General features: G+C 44.1%; 1 protein-coding gene across 1 annotated transcript; it reads right to left on the bottom strand.

Moving 5' to 3' along the window:
• Positions 1–1202: 1202 nt before the first annotated feature.
• On the bottom strand, positions 1203–19198 carry LOC119772607 (cytosolic 10-formyltetrahydrofolate dehydrogenase). The gene is made up of 16 exons (XM_038269067.1): positions 19067–19198; positions 16630–16721; positions 16142–16289; positions 15956–16075; positions 15725–15852; positions 13958–14108; positions 13805–13875; positions 3928–4033; positions 3770–3857; positions 3603–3696; positions 3424–3523; positions 3246–3344; positions 1887–2052; positions 1696–1801; positions 1402–1601; positions 1203–1325 (listed from the first exon to the last, which is right to left on the bottom strand). Exons 1-16 carry the CDS (start codon positions 19154–19156, stop codon positions 1270–1272), a joined length of 1815 nt encoding a protein of 604 aa, XP_038124995.1. The 5' UTR covers positions 19157–19198; the 3' UTR covers positions 1203–1269.
• Positions 19199–19516: the final 318 nt, after the last annotated feature.

Below are 19516 nucleotides of genomic sequence, written 5' to 3' on the forward strand. Positions count from 1 at the left end.
GGCCACCTGTGGAGCTAGTTTACTGTTAGATTTTCTAACATAGAAAGTGTTTATAAATCTGGGCTTTTATGTTCCTTTTCTATGCTTCTTTTTCTATGTCTCCTTGAACCCCAGTGGGCCTCAGCAGATGGCCGCTCACACTGAGCCTGGTTCTGCTGGAGGTTTCTTCCTGTTCAAAGGGAGTTTTCCTCTCCACTGTTGCTGCATGCTTGGTGTAAGGGGATTGCTGAAGAGTCAGTCTAATATCTCGAGTCTCTAGATGCTCATATCCAGGAGGAGAGCATCCTCCAAAGTGAACTACTGGAAGCAATCAGCTAGTTTTCTTTCAATAGAAACTTTTAATCTTTACTCTGATTGGAAGATCTGATTAATCTGCATCCATAAAGTGAAATCAGAGTGCAGTTCTATAAAGTGCAGTTTATTTCTATAGCTCCAGTGAATTGATCTGTTCAGCTGTGTTTTTATCCAGTGTTGCCATAAAGTTTTGACTTTAATGTAGAAAGTGCTCCTAGATCAGTGCTCTATGTGCTGATTTCAGGACTCTGCTCTGCCCTCTGGTGGCAGACGGCTTCCTTCTGTGAACCCAGCTCTGCAGGAGATTGCTACCCATGTTTCTTTGGGTAAAGGTGCTTGCTGCAAAGGGCAGTTTCCTTTAACTATTGGCTTTATCAGCTGAGTTTAACTGCACTGTATGATGAAAAGGACTGATTGGAAATATATGTTTTACTTTAAAACTTTCTGTGTGACTGGATTCAACTAATGTTATAGGTTTTCAATCTAAACTGGCGTCTCTTGTAAAGCTGGTGCCATATGGCTGAACTGAAGTTAATCAGATGTTTTTGCATCATTGACAATTGTTTGGTTGTTGAGTTCAGTACCATTCTAGTTAGTTTATATCTGCATTAGCAACAGAGAAAGAACAAAGCGATGATAAGTGGTTTAAATGGTTTTAATCATGATCAAGATTTGCTAGGACTGTTAGCTTTCTAATGTTTCTGGTTTGATGGATCAACATTAACTTGTTCGATCGGACAGAGATCTGGTCCCTCGGCGTCTTCAGTGAAATTAAGAATGCGAGCAGCTTTTATCTGCATGGTTCTGGACGAGCCGGACCCGCTGCAGCTTACGACACGCCTCAGTCCCAAAGTTTGATCGGTTTTACTTCTCTTGGATTCGTTAGCATGTTGAGGCACAATCATGGTTGTAGTCATTATGTCTGCATCCTAACACACCATCTGCTTCATGTACTGCCCCCTACTGGGAGCTCCCTTAGTACTCGATGGTCACAGCTTTTGTCTTCAGGTATTCGTTGAGGGCCTCCTGACCTGTGGACAGAGACAGACGGTCAACCTCCATGTCCAAGTCTTGTGGTTAAATGTGATGCCATCGATGTTCCCTCACCCAGGTCTTTGCCAAATCCGGACTGTTTGAATCCTCCAAAAGGTGCGGCCACATCCGTTTTGTTGTAAGTGTTGACGAAAACGGTGCCGGCGTTGAGCCGCTCGCTAACGTACAGAGCTTTGCTGATGTCCCGCGTGAAAACGCCTGAAGCCAGGCCGTATTCTGTAGCATTGGCCCTCCTGAGGACATCGTCCACCTCACTGAGGGAAGACGGGAGGAGAAAACCACCACATCAAACTGCTTTCTGTGTATGATCTGATAAGGTTCACAGAGAAGCCTTAGGTTGTAGCTTACCCGCTCCTGAACTTGGAAATGATCATGACTGGACCAAAAGACTCTTCTTTAGCGATGAACATGTGGTCCTGGACATCAGTAAACACCGTGGGCTCAAAGAAGAAACCTGGAAGCAGGAGGGAAAACGAACCACAGCTTTACTCCTAGGACAATATAGTCCAGGTGGTGACCTTCCAGGTCCTGCTGCTCACCTGCTCGCTGCACCTGTTTGCCACCATAGATGAGGGTGGCCCCCTCCTTCACACCCATCTGGCAGTACTCCAACAGTTTGTCCAGATGGGCTTTGTGATTCTGAGGGCCATGGTCTGTGGAGCGGTCCAGCGGATCACCGATCTTCATCTTCTTAACCTCCTCCACCTGGAAAACGTAAAAAGGATCGTTTTACCGAGGTCCATAAAGCATATTTCAAATGTTCTTTTTTTCTGAATAGAGGCATGATGGTGACCTGATTGTCACGTCTCTCTGGGTTTTTATTGATTTCTTTCATTGGTTCTTTTTTTTTATTGAACAATTAATAAAAAAACTCCTTTAGTTATTTTAGAGCATTTTTGTCTCTACATGTTTGTTTAGGAGGATTGTTGCGGGTCAGTTGTGTCTCCTCAGATTTATAGGGACCCTCTAACTGGCCGTAGAAGGCGAGAATTAGACATTTCCTGCAGAAATAATTCTTTAGAGATTGATCAGTTAAATCTTTGGCCCTGGCAGTACTGCAACCTGCAGCGGACAATCGGTGTAAATGTTCTATTGTTGCCGGGTTAAGTGTGAAAAGAGTTGACCCGGTAATTTACTGCATGTGTTAAAGGTGCTCATTGTTGTTTGACCAGGTAATCTGAGTTAATCTGTGTTGTAATCTATGTCTGTTCAAGTGGATAACTGACAACATTCCTATATATATAAATATTGGGGATAAATAACTTCCATCTAACCATTTTCTGTCAACTCCAGCAGGGGTGGCGAGGGGTGCTGGTGCCTAGGGCTGGGTATTTTCGCCAATTCAACTTTGATTCATACGGTTCTAAATCGATTAATTTCGATTCAATCTGTTTTTACAATAATGAAAGTGGTTCAACTGTGTTTCAAAATACTCATATATTTTGTTTTTTCCTGTCACATTAAAAGCAAAGTGCAAACTTGTAAATCAGACAGACATCGGAGTACCCAGAGAGAACCCATGCATGCTCAGGGAGAACATGCAAACTCCTTACAGAAAGACCCCAGGGCTGTTAAATATTTAGTTTTGTTAAAACTTTAACAAACTAAGTATTTATCTAGGACAAACCTAACTAGATATTTAATTTGCAAATCAAATATTTAATAAATATTTAACTTGGGCTAAGCATTTATTTAAAAAAAACTGAGTATTTAGTTTGGAAAATAAATATTTATCTTGCGGACAATTTTTTCAACTAAATATTTAGTTTGGAACATTGATTTTCATAAATGAATGAGTGAAAAAAATAACCCCTTATTTATCACAAAAAAACAGGCTAAACTTTACAAACTGGCCCCTCATGGTTCTGCTTTAAGCTTAGAACCGGCCTGGGACGTACCACTTTGTTCACAAAGCGGTCGTGAATGGTTTCCTCCACAAACAGGCGGCCAGCGGCGATGCAGTTCTCCCCTTTGTTGAAGAACACGGAGCTCATGCCCTGAAATCCAGAGCAGATCTGGGTTAGTTCTGAAAACCAAGGAGCCATGATGGAGGAGGCGGCCCCTGCAACAACGCACCATGCGCACGGCCTTGTCCATGTCACAATCATCGAAGATGATGAGAGGAGATTTCCCTCCCAGCTCCAAGGAGACCTTCTTCACGTTGCTGACTGCACAGCTTTGGATGAGGGGGAGCACAGACAGACGTCAGCTGTTTTCATTAAAAACAAAGAGTTTTTTCCAGGGGCGTCTCTCACCTCTTCATGATGTGTTTACCGATCTCAGTAGAACCTGTAAAGCCCAGTTTCCGGACATCTGGATGGTCGGACAGACGCTGGCCCACCAGGGCACCTAAAGAGAAGGAGAAGCTTCAGGAAAAGGTCTAGTTTTACTTCAGGAGTATGACGAGCGCTCTGAGGGATACCTGATCCAGGCAGGATGTTAACCACCCCTTTAGGCAGCCCCGCTCTGGCTGCCAGTTCAGCAAACTTCAGCGCCGTGAGCGGAGTGACCTGGAAACCAGAGGATCCAGATGAAGGAGACATCTTCAGGATGTCCGCGTGCATACAGGACTAATCCTACCTGAGCCGGTTTGAGGACCACAGTGTTCCCCGCCGCCAGGCAGGCGGCCGTCTTCCAGGCCAGCATCATCAGTGGGTAGTTCCAGGGAATCACGATGGCGCACACCCTGAGGAAAGCATGGGAGGGGGTTACCTGGGCCGTAATGGTGCACTGATGGGCTGTAACCGATGGTGTAACGACACAATTAGCTCGTAAGCAACATTATCTGGGTGGGCCCCATATGAAGTAGAACACGTGATAAAGGTTCAGGATACGGCAACAGTTCCATAAATCGACCAAGAAGATACAATTATGCAATTCTCTGTAGTATATGATCACACATCACACACAGAAAAGTAGTGACTGCGCACCTTGAATAGAACCATTGGTGACAGCGCACCACCACATGACAAGCCATCAGGCTAGCTTGAGCTTCACAGCTCCCCTCCTCACCCACCCTCTCTCCATTCATCTCCTGGTCGCCATCTTTTCTGACTGTAGCAGCAACGTCCACCTCTCCCTTTTTGGTTCTTTGAAAGAACATGATTATTTTGTTTATCTTAAAGTTTGCAGACGACACCACGGTGGTGGGCCTCATCAGTGATGACAACAACCGGCGGACTGGTGCAGAGATAACAGCCTGATCCTGAAGGTGGAGAAGACCAAGGAGATCATGGTGGACTTCAGGAAGAAGCGGCCTGACCACGCTCCACTGCTCATCAACAGCTCAGTCTCTTCACTATCAGGAGGGTTGCAGAGGAATATTTCGCACAATTACATCCGCAAAGAGACGTCCTAGTCTACAATTGCGTAGGGGGCCACCAGGTGTCAGTGACGGGGCCCCTAAGAGGTCGGGGGCCCCTAAGAAACTGCAGCCTCTGCTTAACGATAGTTATGCCATTGACTGTAACCATCATATGACCCGCGGACAGTGACAACATAACTGCTGTTTCTGTAGAGCTGCACAGCTACCACCTAGATCTATACAGCTACCACCTAGATCTATACAGCTACCACCTAGATCTATACAGCTACCACCTAGATCTATACAGCTACCACCTAGATCTATGCATCTAGAACCTAGATCTATTCAGCTAGCACCTAGATCTATACAGCTACCACCTAGATCTATGCATCTAGAACCTAGATCTATACAGCTACCACCTAGATCTATGCATCTAGAACCTAGATCTATTCAGCTAGCACCTAGATCTATACAGCTACCACCTAGATCTATACAGCTACCACCTAGACCTATGCAGCTAGAACCTAGATCTATACAGCTACCACCTAGATCTATTCTGCTAGCACCTAGATCTATGCAGCTACAACCTAGATCTATTCTGCTAGCACCTAGATCTATGCAGCTAGAACCTAGATCTATTCGGCTAGCACCTAGATCTATGCAGCTAGAACCTAGATCTATTCAGCTAGCACCTAGACCTATGCAGCTAGCACCTAGATCTATGCAGCTACAACCTAGATCTATTCTGCTAGCACCTAGATCTATGCAGCTACAACCTAGATCTATTCTGCTAGCACCTAGATCTATACAGCTACCATCTAGATCTATACAGCTACCACCTAGATCTATACAGCTACCACCTAGATCTATACAGCTACCACCTAGATCTATGCATCTAGAACCTAGATCTATTCAGCTAGCACCTAGATCTATACAGCTACCACCTAGATCTATACAGCTACCACCTAGATCTATGCATCTAGAACCTAGATCTATACAGCTACCACCTAGATCTATGCATCTAGAACCTAGATCTATTCAGCTAGCACCTAGATCTATACAGCTACCACCTAGATCTAGTTCACACTTTGACCACTGCTGCACTTTTTGTATTTTTCTATAACTCGTGCCATTGTGAAATATCAATGCAACGTTCATAAGCTGTATGTAACGCAATTTCGTTCTGTATGCACCCTGTGCATACAAAATGACAAATAAAGAAGTCTAAGTCTAAGTCTAAGTCTAAGTCTATACAGCTACCACCTAGACCTATGCAGCTAGAACCTAGATCTATACAGCTACCACCTAGATCTATTCTGCTAGCACCTAGATCTATGCAGCTACAACCTAGATCTATTCTGCTAGCACCTAGATCTATGCAGCTAGAACCTAGATCTATTCGGCTAGCACCTAGATCTATGCAGCTAGAACCTAGATCTATTCAGCTAGCACCAAGACCTATGCAGCTAGCACCTAGATCTATGCAGCTACAACCTAGATCTATTCTGCTAGCACCTAGATCTATGCAGCTACAACCTAGATCTATTCTGCTAGCACCTAGATCTATGCAGCTAGAACCTAGATCTATTCTGCTAGCACCTAGATCTATGCAGCTAGAACCTATATCTATTCTGCTAGCACCTAGATCTATGCAGCTAGAACCTAGATCTATTCAGCTAGCACCTAGATCTATACAGCTAGAACCTAGATCTATACAGCTACCACCTAGATCTATACAGCTACCACCTAGATCTATACAGCTACCACCTAGATCTATGCATCTAGAACCTAGATCTATTCAGCTAGCACCTAGACCTATGCAGCTAGAACCTAGATCTATACAGCTACCACCTAGATCTATTCTGCTAGCACCTAGATCTATGCAGCTACAACCTAGATCTATTCTGCTAGCACCTAGATCTATGCAGCTAGAACCTAGATCTATTCTGCTAGCACCTAGATCTATGCAGCTAGAACCTAGATCTATTCAGCTAGCACCTAGACCTATGCAGCTAGAACCTAGATCTATACAGCTACCACCTAGATCTATACAGCTACCACCTAGATCTATACAGCTACCACCTAGATCTATACAGCTACCACCTAGATCTATGCATCTAGAACCTAGATCTATTCAGCTAGCACCTAGACCTATGCAGCTAGAACCTAGATCTATACAGCTACCACCTAGATCTATTCTGCTAGCACCTAGATCTATGCAGCTACAACCTAGATCTATTCTGCTAGCACCTAGATCTATGCAGCTAGAACCTAGATCTATTCGGCTAGCACCTAGATCTATGCAGCTAGAACTTAGATCTATTCAGCTAGCACCTAGACCTATGCAGCTAGCACCTAGATCTATGCAGCTACAACCTAGATCTATTCTGCTAGCACCTAGATCTATGCAGCTACAACCTAGATCTATTCTGCTAGCACCTAGATCTATGCAGCTAGAACCTAGATCTATTCTGCTAGCACCTAGATCTATGCAGCTAGAACCTAGATCTATTCTGCTAGCACCTAGATCTATGCAGCTAGAACCTAGATCTATTCAGCTAGCACCTAGATCTATACAGCTAGAACCTAGATCTATACAGCTACCACCTAGATCTATACAGCTACAACCTAGATCTATACAGCTACCACCTAGATCTATACAGCTACCACCTAGATCTATGCATCTAGAACCTAGATCTATTCAGCTAGCACCTAGACCTATGCAGCTAGAACCTAGATCTATACAGCTACCACCTAGATCTATTCTGCTAGCACCTAGATCTATGCAGCTACAACCTAGATCTATTCTGCTAGCACCTAGATCTATGCAGCTAGAACCTAGATATATTCTGCTAGCACCTAGATCTATGCAGCTAGAACCTAGATCTATTCAGCTAGCACCTAGACCTATGCAGCTAGAACCTAGATCTATACAGCTACCACCTAGATCTATACAGCTAGAACCTAGATCTATTCTGCTAGCACCTAGATCTATGCAGCTAGAACCTAGATCTATTCAGCTAGCACCTAGACCTATGCAGCTAGAACCTAGATCTATACAGCTACCACCTAGATCTATACAGCTAGAACCTAGATCTATTCTGCTAGCACCTAGATCTATGCAGCTAGAACCTAGATCTATTCAGCTAGCACCTAGACCTATGCAGCTACCACCAAGATCTATGCAGCTAGAATCTAGATCTATTCTGCTAGCACCTAGATCTATGCATCTAGAACCTAGATCTATTCAGCTAGCACCTAGATGTATTCAGCTAGAACCTAGATCTATGCAGCTAGAACCTAGATCTATTCATCTAGAACCTAGATCTATTCAGCTAGCACCTAGATGTATTCAGCTAGAACCTAGATCTATTCATCTAGAACCTAGATCTATTCAGCTAGCACCTAGATGTATTCAGCTAGAACCTAGATCTATGCATCTAGAACCTAGATCTATTCAGCTAGCACCTAGATGTATTCAGCTAGAACCTAGATCTATGCAGCTAGAACCTAGATCTATGCAGCTACCACCTAGATCTATGCAGCTAGAACCTAGATCTATGCAGCTAGAACCTAGATCTATTCAGCTAGAACCTAGATCTATGCAGCTAGAACCTAGATCTATTCAGCTAGCACCTAGACCTATGCAGCTAGAACCTAGATCTATACAGCTAGCACCTAGATCTATGCAGCTAGAACCTAGATCTATTCAGCTAGCACCTAGATCTATGCAGCTAGAACCTAGATCTATGCAGCTAGAACCTAGATCTATTCAGCTAGCACCTAGATCTATTCAGCTAGAACCTAGATCTATTCAGCTAGCACCTAGATCTATTCAGCTAGAACCTAGATCTATTCAGCTAGCACCTAGATCTATGCAGCTAGAACCTAGATCTATACAGCTAGCATCTAGATCTATTCAGCTAGCACCTAGATCTATGCAGCTAGAACCTAGATCTATACAGCTAGCATCTAGATCTATACAGCTACCACCTAGACCTATGCAGCTAGCACCTAGATCTATGCAGCTACCACCTAGACCTATGCAGCTACCACCTAGATCTATGCAGCTACCACCTAGATCTATGCAGCTACCACCTAGACCTATGCAGCTACCACCTAGACCTATGCAGCTAGCACCTAGAACTATGCAGCTACCACCTAGATCTATACAGCTACCACCTAGATCTATGCAGCTACCACCTAGACCTATGCAGCTACCACCTAGATCTATGCAGCTAGCACCTAGATCTATACAGCTACCACCTAGACCTATGCAGGTACCACCTAGACCTATGCAGCTAGCACCTAGACCTATACAGCTACCACCTAGACCTATGCAGCTACCACCTAGATCTATACAGCTACCACCTAGACCTATGCAGGTACCACCTAGACCTATGCAGCTACCACCTAGATCTATGCAGCTACCACCTAGATCTATGCAGCTACCACCTAGACCTATGCAGCTAGCACCTAGACCTATGCAGCTACCACCTAGACCTATGCAGCTACCACCTAGATCTATACAGCTACCACCTAGACCTATGCAGCTACCACCTAGATCTATGCAGCTACCACCTAGACCTATGCAGCTACCACCTAGACCTATGCAGCTACCACCTAGATCTATGCAGCTAGCACCTAGATCTATGCAGCTAGCACCTAGACCTATGCAGCTACCACCTAGATCTATGCAGCTACCACCTAGACCTATGCAGCTACCACCTAGATCTATACAGCTAGCACCTAGACCTATGCAGCTACCACCTAGATCTATGCAGCTACCACCTAGGTCTATACAGCTACCACCTAGATCTATACAGCTAGCACCTAGACCTATGCAGCTAGCACCTAGACCTATGCAGCTAGCACCTAGACCTATGCAGCTACCACCTAGATCTATGCAGCTACCACCTAGATCTATGCAGCTACCACGTAGATCTATACAGCTAGCACCTAGATCTATACAGCTACCACCTAGATCTATGCAGCTACCACCTAGATCTATGCAGCTACCACCTAGATCTATACAGCTAGCACCTAGACCTATGCAGCTACCACCTAGATCTATGCAGCTACCACCTAGATCTATGCAGCTACCACGTAGATCTATGCAGCTACCACCTAGACCTACAGGGCCGGATTTAGGAGGATGGGGGCCCCTGGGCTGGAGTCAAAAATATGTCGAGCGGTTGAAGCTCCTTTGTCAGACCCCCGGGATAACGGCGAGCACAGCGTTCATTTGATTCACCTTTTTTTCCACATCGGCTGTGAGATGGGCACGCAGCGATGGTGATGCGTGGAAAAAACCACCTGGTCTCCTCACATACACCTGCCTTTCATCATCTCCTCATCCATCCAGCCTTTTTCCTTTGCGTTAATATCATACGTCATCAGAGCGATGTGTCTGTCTCGCTGTCAGCTCCCAGATCAGCTTCTCTGATTGGTTGATGCGGCGCGTCCAGCAGGAAAACTTAAATTTTTCCATCTCGAGCAGCAGCGCGTTGGCGGTGCGTTAGATGCTTAAACGCTTCCGACGTGCTGCACCTGCAGCTCAAAACGCGCTGCAGGACCTTTTGCTGCACCTATACGCGCGTCAACCATTGACTTTGCATGTAAACTCGCTGCTTCTGCTGCACCTGCTGGGTCCGGTTCACACCGATGTCCAGCGGTTGAACAGCGAGCACAGCGTTAATTTGTTTCCCCATGTTTTTCACATCAGCTGTGAGATGGGCACACATGGAGTTACATATTAACAGCGATGGTGATGAGTGAAAAAAAAACACCTGGTCTCCTTACATTCAGCCACTCTTTCATCATCTCCTCAATGAGGTGGTCTCAAAAGTCGCAGTTACAACACACATAAGGCGCACCGCACCATAGGGCGCACCGCACATTTTGAGGGAAAAAAAAGACGTTTAAGTGCGCCTTATAGTCGTGAAAATACTGTACATTTACTCAAACGCAAACCAAATAAGAAAACAATACTAAACCCTGAAAAGTTTGAAACTTTGAGCCTGTCTTATAATGCAGACATGCACAATCTTTGTTTTGTATCTACAATCATTAAAATTTTTACTTTAATTTAGCAGATAAACTTTAAAAAAGACCAAGTTTGTTTTCAAATTATTTTACAGCCCCAAAGTTCTTTTAACATAATTTTAACCCTCATGTCAAAAGGTTCCCGGGATAACGGCGAGCACAGCGTTCATTTGATTCGTTGTGCTCATTTGATTTGATTTGTTTTTCACATCGGCTGTGAGATGGGTGACAGATTAACAGCGATGGTGATGCGTGGAAAAAAACACCTGGTCTCCTCACATACACCTGCCTCAGCTACGCTTTCATCATCTCCTCATCCATCCAGCCCTTTTCATTTGCCTTAATATCATATGTCATCAGAGCGCTGTGTCTGTCTCGCTGTCAGCTCCCAGATCAGCTTCTCTGATTGGTTGATGCGGTGCTTCCAGAAGCAAAACTTTAATTTTTCCATCTCGAGCAGCAGCAGCGCGTCAGATGCTTAAACGCTCCCGACGCGCTGCGCCTGCTGCTCAAAACGCGCTGCAGGACCTTTTGCTGCACCTATACGTCCGTCAACCATTGACTTTGCATGTAAACTCGCTACTTCTGCTGCACCTGCTGCGTCCGGTTCACACCAATGTCGAGCGGTTGAATAACAGCGAGCACAGGGTTAATTTGTTTCACCATGTTTTTCTAATCAGCTGTGAGATGGGTGGGCACGCATGGAGTTACATATTAACAGCGATGTTGATGAGTGGAAAAAAACCACCCGGTCTCCTTTCATCATCTTCTCAATGAGGGGGTCTCAAAAGTCGCAGTTACAACACACATAGGGCGTACCGCACATTTTGACTCGTTTATGTGACGTTTATGTGCGCTTTATAGTCGTGAAAATACGGTAAATTCTGACACTATCCATTCACAAAAATATAAAACATCCTTCGGGGCCCTCGAAATGCTGGGGCCCCGGGCTGCAGCCCCGGTAAGCCCCTGCTAAAATCCGGCCCGGTAGACCTATACAGCTACCACCTAGACCTATGCAGCTACCACCTAGACCTATGCAGCTAGCACCTAGACCTATGCAGCTAGCACCTAGACCTATGCAGCTACCACCTAGATGTATGCAGCTACCACCTAGACCTATGCAGCTAGCACCTAGACCTATGCAGCTAGCACCTAGACCTATGCAGCTAGCACCTAGACCTATGCAGCTACCACCTAGATCTATGCAGCTAGCACCTAGACCTATGCAGCTACCACCTAGATGTATGCAGCTACCACCTAGACCTATGCAGCTAGCACCTAGACCTATGCAGCTAGCACCTAGACCTATGCAGCTAGCACCTAGACCTATGCAGCTACCACCTAGATCTATACAGCTACCACCTAGACCTATGCAGCTACCACCTAGATCTATGCAGCTACCACCTAGATCTATGCAGCTACCACCTAGATCTATACAGCTACCACCTAGACCTATGCAGCTACCACCTAGACCTATGCAGCTACCACCTAGACCTATGCAGCTAGCACCTAGACCTATGCAGCTACCACCTAGATGTATGCAGCTACCACCTAGACCTATGCAGCTAGCACCTAGACCTATGCAGCTAGCACCTAGACCTATGCAGCTAGCACCTAGACCTATGCAGCTACCACCTAGATCTATGCAGCTAGCACCTAGACCTATGCAGCTACCACCTAGATGTATGCAGCTACCACCTAGACCTATGCAGCTAGCACCTAGACCTATGCAGCTAGCACCTAGACCTATGCAGCTAGCACCTAGACCTATGCAGCTACCACCTAGATCTATACAGCTACCACCTAGACCTATGCAGCTACCACCTAGATCTATGCAGCTACCACCTAGATCTATGCAGCTACAACCTAGATCTATGCAGCTACCACCTAGACCTATGCAGCTAGCACCTAGACCTATGCAGCTACCACCTAGATCTATGCAGCTAGCACCTAGATCTATGCAGCTAGCACCTAGACCTATGCAGCTAGCACCTAGACCTATGCAGCTACCACCTAGATCTATGCAGCTACCACCTAGACCTATGCAGCTACCACCTAGATCTATGCAGCTACCACCTAGATCTATGCAGCTACCACCTAGACCTATGCAGCTACCACCTAGATCTATGCAGCTACCACCTAGATCTATGCAGCTACAACCTAGATCTATGCAGCTACCACCTAGACCTATGCAGCTAGCACCTAGACCTATGCAGCTACCACCTAGATCTATGCAGCTACCACCTAGACCTATGCAGCTACCACCTAGACCTATGCAGCTACCACCTAGATCTATGCAGCTACCACCTAGACCTATGCAGCTACCACCTAGATCTATGCAGCTACCACCTAGACCTATGCAGCTACCACCTAGACCTATGCAGCTACCACCTAGACCTATGCAGCTACCACCTAGACCTATGCAGCTACCACCTAGATCTATACAGCTACCACCTAGATCTATGCAGCTACCACCTAGACCTATGCAGCTACCACCTAGATGTATGCAGCTACCACCTAGATCTATACAACACTGGACTCTGGCTTTCAAGGTAATGAAAAAACAGAAACCTTGGAGTAACATGTCGACATGCTTGTGCTTAGTGCAAAGGATTATCGCAATAAAATCGTAATCGCAATATTAGTCTACGCAAAAATAACAATGCTACAAACTGCAGCTCCTTAAAAATGCACAGAATTACTTCACTCTGTATTTATTCATACAGTCATATATTTATTTTTCAAATGATGGTTAATTTAAATATTTTCAATTATTTCACAGTATATAAATATTTAATATATGAATTGTGTATTAGACAAATGAATAAATGTAATATCTACTTATTCTGTGGTATATTTATCCTGATCCTATGTTTTTACCCTCCTCCCGTCTATTATTGGATAGTCCAATAATAGACGTTAAAAATAAGTTACAAACCCATTTCCAGCATCTTTACAACGATCTGAAAATTACAACTTTCACTTTTCAACTAAAGACATCATTGGGATGTAAATCATGTTGTCTTTTCCACAGATTTTTGTTGGTTGTGCCTCTTTAAGAACCCTGGGTCTAATCAACATCAACCCATCAGAACATTGTCTCACCCCATTGGTTCCTTTTTGGTGAAGGTCAGGTTCCGATTGGGTCTGGCCTGGTTGATGGGGATGGTGCTGCCCTGAAAATAACGAGGAAGTATAATCTTAAGCTCCGACCTGAAGATGGGGCGTGTCTGGCTCTAAGGAAGTCCGTGATTTTACCTGGATCTTGTCGCACCAGCCGGCGAAATATCGGAACGTCTGGATGGACATGCCGACGTGAGTCTTAAGGGCCAAGGTGTAAACGGCTCCAGAGTCGATAGCTTCAATGGTAGCTAGCTCCTCCTGGTGCTCCTCCATGAGGTCGGCCAGTCTGTGGGAGGATGGGAGAGAAGCGGAGAGCGGACATCAGCTGCTTTGGCCTGGAACAGGAGACAGCGACGAGTGGCCTCGACTTTAGCGTGCAGCTAAAGACCCACTCAATTATAGGTGAGTCCATTTTCCCTCAGTTTGAGCAGCTAAACCCTTCTGTCTCCTTGAACCCCAGTGGGCCTCAGCAGATGGCCGCTCACACTGAGCCTGGTTCTACTGGAGGTTTCTTCCTGTTCAAAGGGAGTTTTTCCTCTCCACTGTCGCTACAAGCATGCTTAGTGTGAGGGATTGTATTTGAGTCAATGACTCAATGCAATCAACTGCTTTTCCTTAGATAGAAAACTTTGAATCAATCTGACTGGATGTTCTGGTTGAACTGGAAAGTGCCTTGAGATGACGTGTTGTGAATTGGAGCTATAGAAATAAACTGAATAGAATTGAAGGTGATAATATTGAATTCTCCTATTTAAACAGTATTTCCATTGGCAGATCAGCGCTACCTGATAAACCTGATGCCCGTTCACAACGGGCACATTTTGGGCATCAAAGCGTCTGCTTTATATGCAGAGTTCATTGGAGACGGCGTTGACGGGTTCAGCGGCATGTTCAACCATTCAACGCTGGATTTCAGTAAATTGAACTTTTGCAGCTGGACCACGGAGCTTCGGCCAATCAGAAAAGCTGAACCAGGAGTTTTCTGGGGGAGGACAGACTCTACCTGCAAGCTGTCATCGCTTCTGCAGACATTCTGCAGATGAAAAATCAATAAATATCGAGGAGTTCAACTCCAAAGGTTAAATAACGCTGGAAGAATGGATTGTTATGTAGAAGGAACAGAGAGCAGCTCTGATTATTATTGCTGCACTAAAAATCCGTTTATGAACTATGGTGAAATAGTTTATAAAAACCTAAAATTAGGGAGAAATGTTAAAACCTGCTGATGAAAAATATTGGATTGTATATTCTGGTTTTTGCAGTTTTTACCTCAAACCATTAAAACTCTTTCTATTCACTGTCTCCCGGCGCTATGCTGGAGGTCTGGAGCCTCCAACAAGAACTGCAGGTTTTTGTGGGATTATAATCCTGATGAACTGATGAACAGACAATGTTTGGAGGTGGACTTTCTCACTTAAAAACCTGTTCAAACTGTTTTCCCAGCATGAGATTAACTACTTTAAGCAGACCGCCTCAGTCAGCTGACTCATTTTGCAGCTTTTCAGCGCATCTAGCTTTGTAAACCACAGATCTCTTCAAATGTTCGCAACATGAACGTCTTCTCAGTTTATTAACACTAAATGACATCAAAAGAGTGCGGTGCACCCTGGGATGATGCCGAGACCGAGGCTCTCATTGACATTTGGGCGGAGGATATTATCCAGGCCTACAAGTTCCTGAATGTTCTGGCTGCCGCCATTTTTGTTTGCGTAATTCCCGCCTTGAGAGGTGTAGCATGGTGGTCTGCCGATAGGAGGCGAATAACCGTGCTAGCGTGATGTGTAAATAGTAGTAAGAACCGAGGTTGGCACGGTTAACTGACCCAAGCTCGGTCTGAACTCGTTACAGATCGTTTTTGGAGGGTCGTGGATTGGGGCATTTAGACACCATGGGGTCACCCACCTGTAGATCAGCCTGCCTCTGTCCCTTGGGTTCATCTTGCCCCATTCGCCGTCTTCAAACGCCTCCTTAGCAGCAGCCACTGCCTTGTCCACATCACTGGTTTGGGCCAGAGACACCTCACAGATGGCCTGCAGACACAGGAAGCTGCAGTTATAAACACAGAGCGGGCCGAAGCGGAGGAGCGCACTCCATCGTTTAGAATCGCTCCTAAAGTCGCTGTGTTGGTCTCACCGTGCCGTCGGTGGGGTTGATGCTCTTGTAGGTCTTCCCTCCCTCAGCATCAACAAACTCTCCGTTGATGAACAGCTGATGGGGGATCTTTACAGTCATGTTGTTGATATTCTTTTCCACCTAAGAAGGAAAAGGACGATTAGAAGTCCGTCAGCATTGGTTCCCCGTGGCTCAGCAGGTACCTACATAGTCCACCACCAGCTCCTCCTCCTCATCCTCGCCACGCAGCTTCCTGACACACATCTGGATGAAATCCTGGAAGGTGGTGTTCATGTAGACGTCCTCGTTCTGCAGCTGGCAGCTGCTGGCGCGGAGCTTGACTTCCTCCACCAGCCTGAAGGTTGGAGAAGATGAGGATGAGGACAGGAGATGCCAAGAAGACAGTCTCTACTTCGACTTTAACCTCATGCTTTAAAACCGGGCTACCCAAAGCGGGGTCAGGACCCTGTGGGGGGCCAGGACACAACAGATGGGGACCCGGTATATGAAATATAAAAACATAATTAAACCATGGAATTATTTATTCATTAAATATTAAATATACCATTAAAATTAAATGTAATAACTCAACATCTTATTGAATTATTACATCCCATTCCGTTAAACTCTTATTTTAACGTTTAACTCCTGGTTGTTTTCGGTGCGTCAGACAGTTTGAGGGGAATTTTTATCACCTGACTACGTCCATCGAAGCAGCTCCAGATTTGAAGAAATCCGTGGAGTCTTCAACCTGACTCACGTTGGTCAGGATACTCTTCCACACGGCCTGATGGGGAAGAAAACATTTTTATACAACTTCTACAAAAACCGCATCATTTACGTTTCTGAAATCAAACTGAAGTCAAATATAAAGAGCGCTAAAGGAAACATCTGGCAAAACTAATGTTTAAATTTCTGTTTTCCTTCACATTTAGAGCTTCTTTTTTTTTTTTTTCAAAGATTGGTTGGTAAATATAATGATAAATCTCGTTATAGTCATATATTCTTAACTTATTCTCACATTTATTTATATTTAAAGATCTTAATCTATATGTGAAAGATATTACATATTATTTATATGTATATATATATATATATATATATTTATATTTAAGATTTAGATTTTGTTAAATAAAAGCCCTAAATGTAAAGAGGGTGAGTTAAATAACATTATTTTATTTTGATAAATACAAATATTTAGCAGCAAACTAAATTAAAGAGATGTTATTATTTGACCATTGTTCCTATGATCAGTTTAAAATGTAGGTATGATGCTAATTAGAGACACTAGACATCTGAGGAATAAAACTACATTTTCAGTCAAGGTTGAAATTATAGGAAAACTGTTTGTGAACCAGCATTGGATTATTTTCTTTTTTCTGTATCTTAGTGTTTCAAATTGACCTAATTGGGGAAAGTCGGATCATTTCACTGACCTGCTAGGCTAATGCTAACTTTGGAAACTAATCAAAATGTTTTAAATAATCATTATATTTCATTAATAAAGAGTTCAGCAGGATGCTGTCAAAACACTTTGCTGCCCTTTCCCTTGAGCTTGAGCATGTGGAGGTAGAGCTTGTGACCCAGATTCCAGTTGTCGCAGGTTCGAGTCCCGGCCCTGCAGACTGTTGATTCTCTCTTTTAGTTTTTCATCATCTTTGTTATGTGATCCCTTGGTACAGAGGGCTAAATATATCATCAAACACATAAATATACCATAGAATCAATTAATGTTACATTTTTTGTCCACTTGAAATCTAAAATGTTTATACTAGGGTTGAAACAATCGGATTCATTTATTATTGACATAATCGTTAACTAATTTAGAATTTGATTAATTGTTAATTGGAGTATAGAGATTGTAAAATATGAGTCGCACTGAATGCATCTAATTGATATTTTATAATTCCACTGAAATGTAAAATAATAGTTATTTAAATATGACCATTCCTTAAAGGAATAGTACACCCAAAACATGATTAGCCTTCATTTTCTACTCACCCCCATGCTGAACAACACTCTGGAGTACTTTTTTGATATCTCAAATGCATCTGGAGATCTGGGAGGCTTCTTGCTGTCTGCTGACATTCAAATAATGGAGGTCTATGGCGCCCGAGGCAGAAAGGTCCATAAAAGTCCACAAAAAACGTGTCAATATTCCTCCATACTGCTCGTCCAATGTATTCCAAGTGTCCTGAGTGGGTAGCGTCCATAATTTACTCGAAACGAATTTAGTCGCCTGCGAGTTCACGACTCTACGGAAGCCGGCAGACCAAACCAGATGAAAGTGCGCATTCAGCGTCTGCTCTGCCGATAATGCAAGCGTAGAAGAAGAAATGTGCTGTTTACCTGTGCAAAGAAAGAAACAACGAAAGAAAAATGTCTGAGGACTTCAGTGTTGAGGAAGAGCATGAGTTCTTTGCCGAGCTGAATGCGCACTTTCATCTGGTTTGGTCTGCCGCGGTTTCCGTAGACTCGTGAATGCGCTTTCAGGAAATCCTATACACTACTGTTTATGCTCTAAAAACATTCTAAATGACTTCGTTTCGAGTAAATTATGGACGCTACCCACTCAGGACACTTGGAATACATTGGACGAGCAGTATGGAGGAATATTGACACGTTTTTTGTGGACTTTTATGGACCTTTCTGCCTCGGGCGCCATAGACCTCCATTATTTGAATGTCAGCAGACAGCAAGAAGCCTCCCAGATCTCCAGATGCATTTGAGATATCAAAAAAGTACTCCAGAGTGTTGTTCAGCATGGGGGTGAGTAGAAAATGAAGGCTAATCATGTTTTGGGTGTACTATTCCTTTAACTGATATGTAAAAGTAACACCTCAAATCCACAATCAGAAATAAATGATTAAATCTGATAACTGATTAATATCTTTCAGATATTGGATCAGATATTGTCCATTTTTACATATTGGTTGTATGAGAGATGAATAAGCCTGTTTTATTTTATTTTTGTATTTCTATCTCAGATTTAGACACATCAGCATCATCACAGTGCTCCCCTGGTCATTAGTTCACATTCCAACAACTAGAAGGAATGACAGCAGGTATATGGCGGCCTCAGTAGCAGCCGTCAGCTTTAGCCGTCCATAAGCTTGATGTTCCTAACCTTACCCTCATCTGCTCGGCGAAGCTTTTCTCCTCCTCAGTGAGCTCAACTGCTGCACTGCTGCCGGAGCGGAAGTACTGCGCCGCAGGGATCATCTTCCCGTCCTCAAACTGCAGGTTCTTCACCAGCAGCTGCAGAGAACAACGAGAAAAAGAACAGAGAAAAGCTCATCAGTCCCAGTTATCATGTTGTTCCAGCCGTTCATCAGGAAATATTCAATCCACAGCTCTGGGTCAACTTCAGTTCAGCTTTTCAAACCCTTTAGTTTGGAAAATTCAAGGCCAGATGTTTGAATGAACCGTTTCCTTGAATTACCTGCAAGGTCGTGTGACTTTCATGGAGTCACATGTCTCTGCTTCCAGGTGCACATCCTGTTGCCCATAATGCAACAGTGTTTTCTGGGAGAGAACAGTTCAGGCTGCATTAGAGCCATGCTTCATTGATGCCCTTTATTA

This window comes from Cyprinodon tularosa, unplaced genomic scaffold, assembly GCF_016077235.1.
Source record: "Cyprinodon tularosa strain WSP-4 unplaced genomic scaffold, ASM1607723v1 ctg719, whole genome shotgun sequence".
NCBI lineage: Eukaryota > Metazoa > Chordata > Actinopteri > Cyprinodontiformes > Cyprinodontidae > Cyprinodon > Cyprinodon tularosa.

Bases quoted from the DNA above. Each gene is read 5' to 3' on its own strand.
- LOC119772607 (XM_038269067.1), bottom strand. From the start codon at position 19,156: ATGATCCCTGCGGCGCAGTACTTCCGCTCCGGCAGCAGTGCAGCAGTT. The intron at 14,109-15,724 runs GTGGGTGACCCC...ATCCTCCCACAG, and splicing joins AGAGGCAGGCTGATCTACAG to ACTGGCCGACCTCATGGAGG. The intron at 1,326-1,401 runs GTGAGGGAACAT...CTCTGTCCACAG, and splicing joins CGGATTTGGCAAAGACCTGG to GTCAGGAGGCCCTCAACGAA.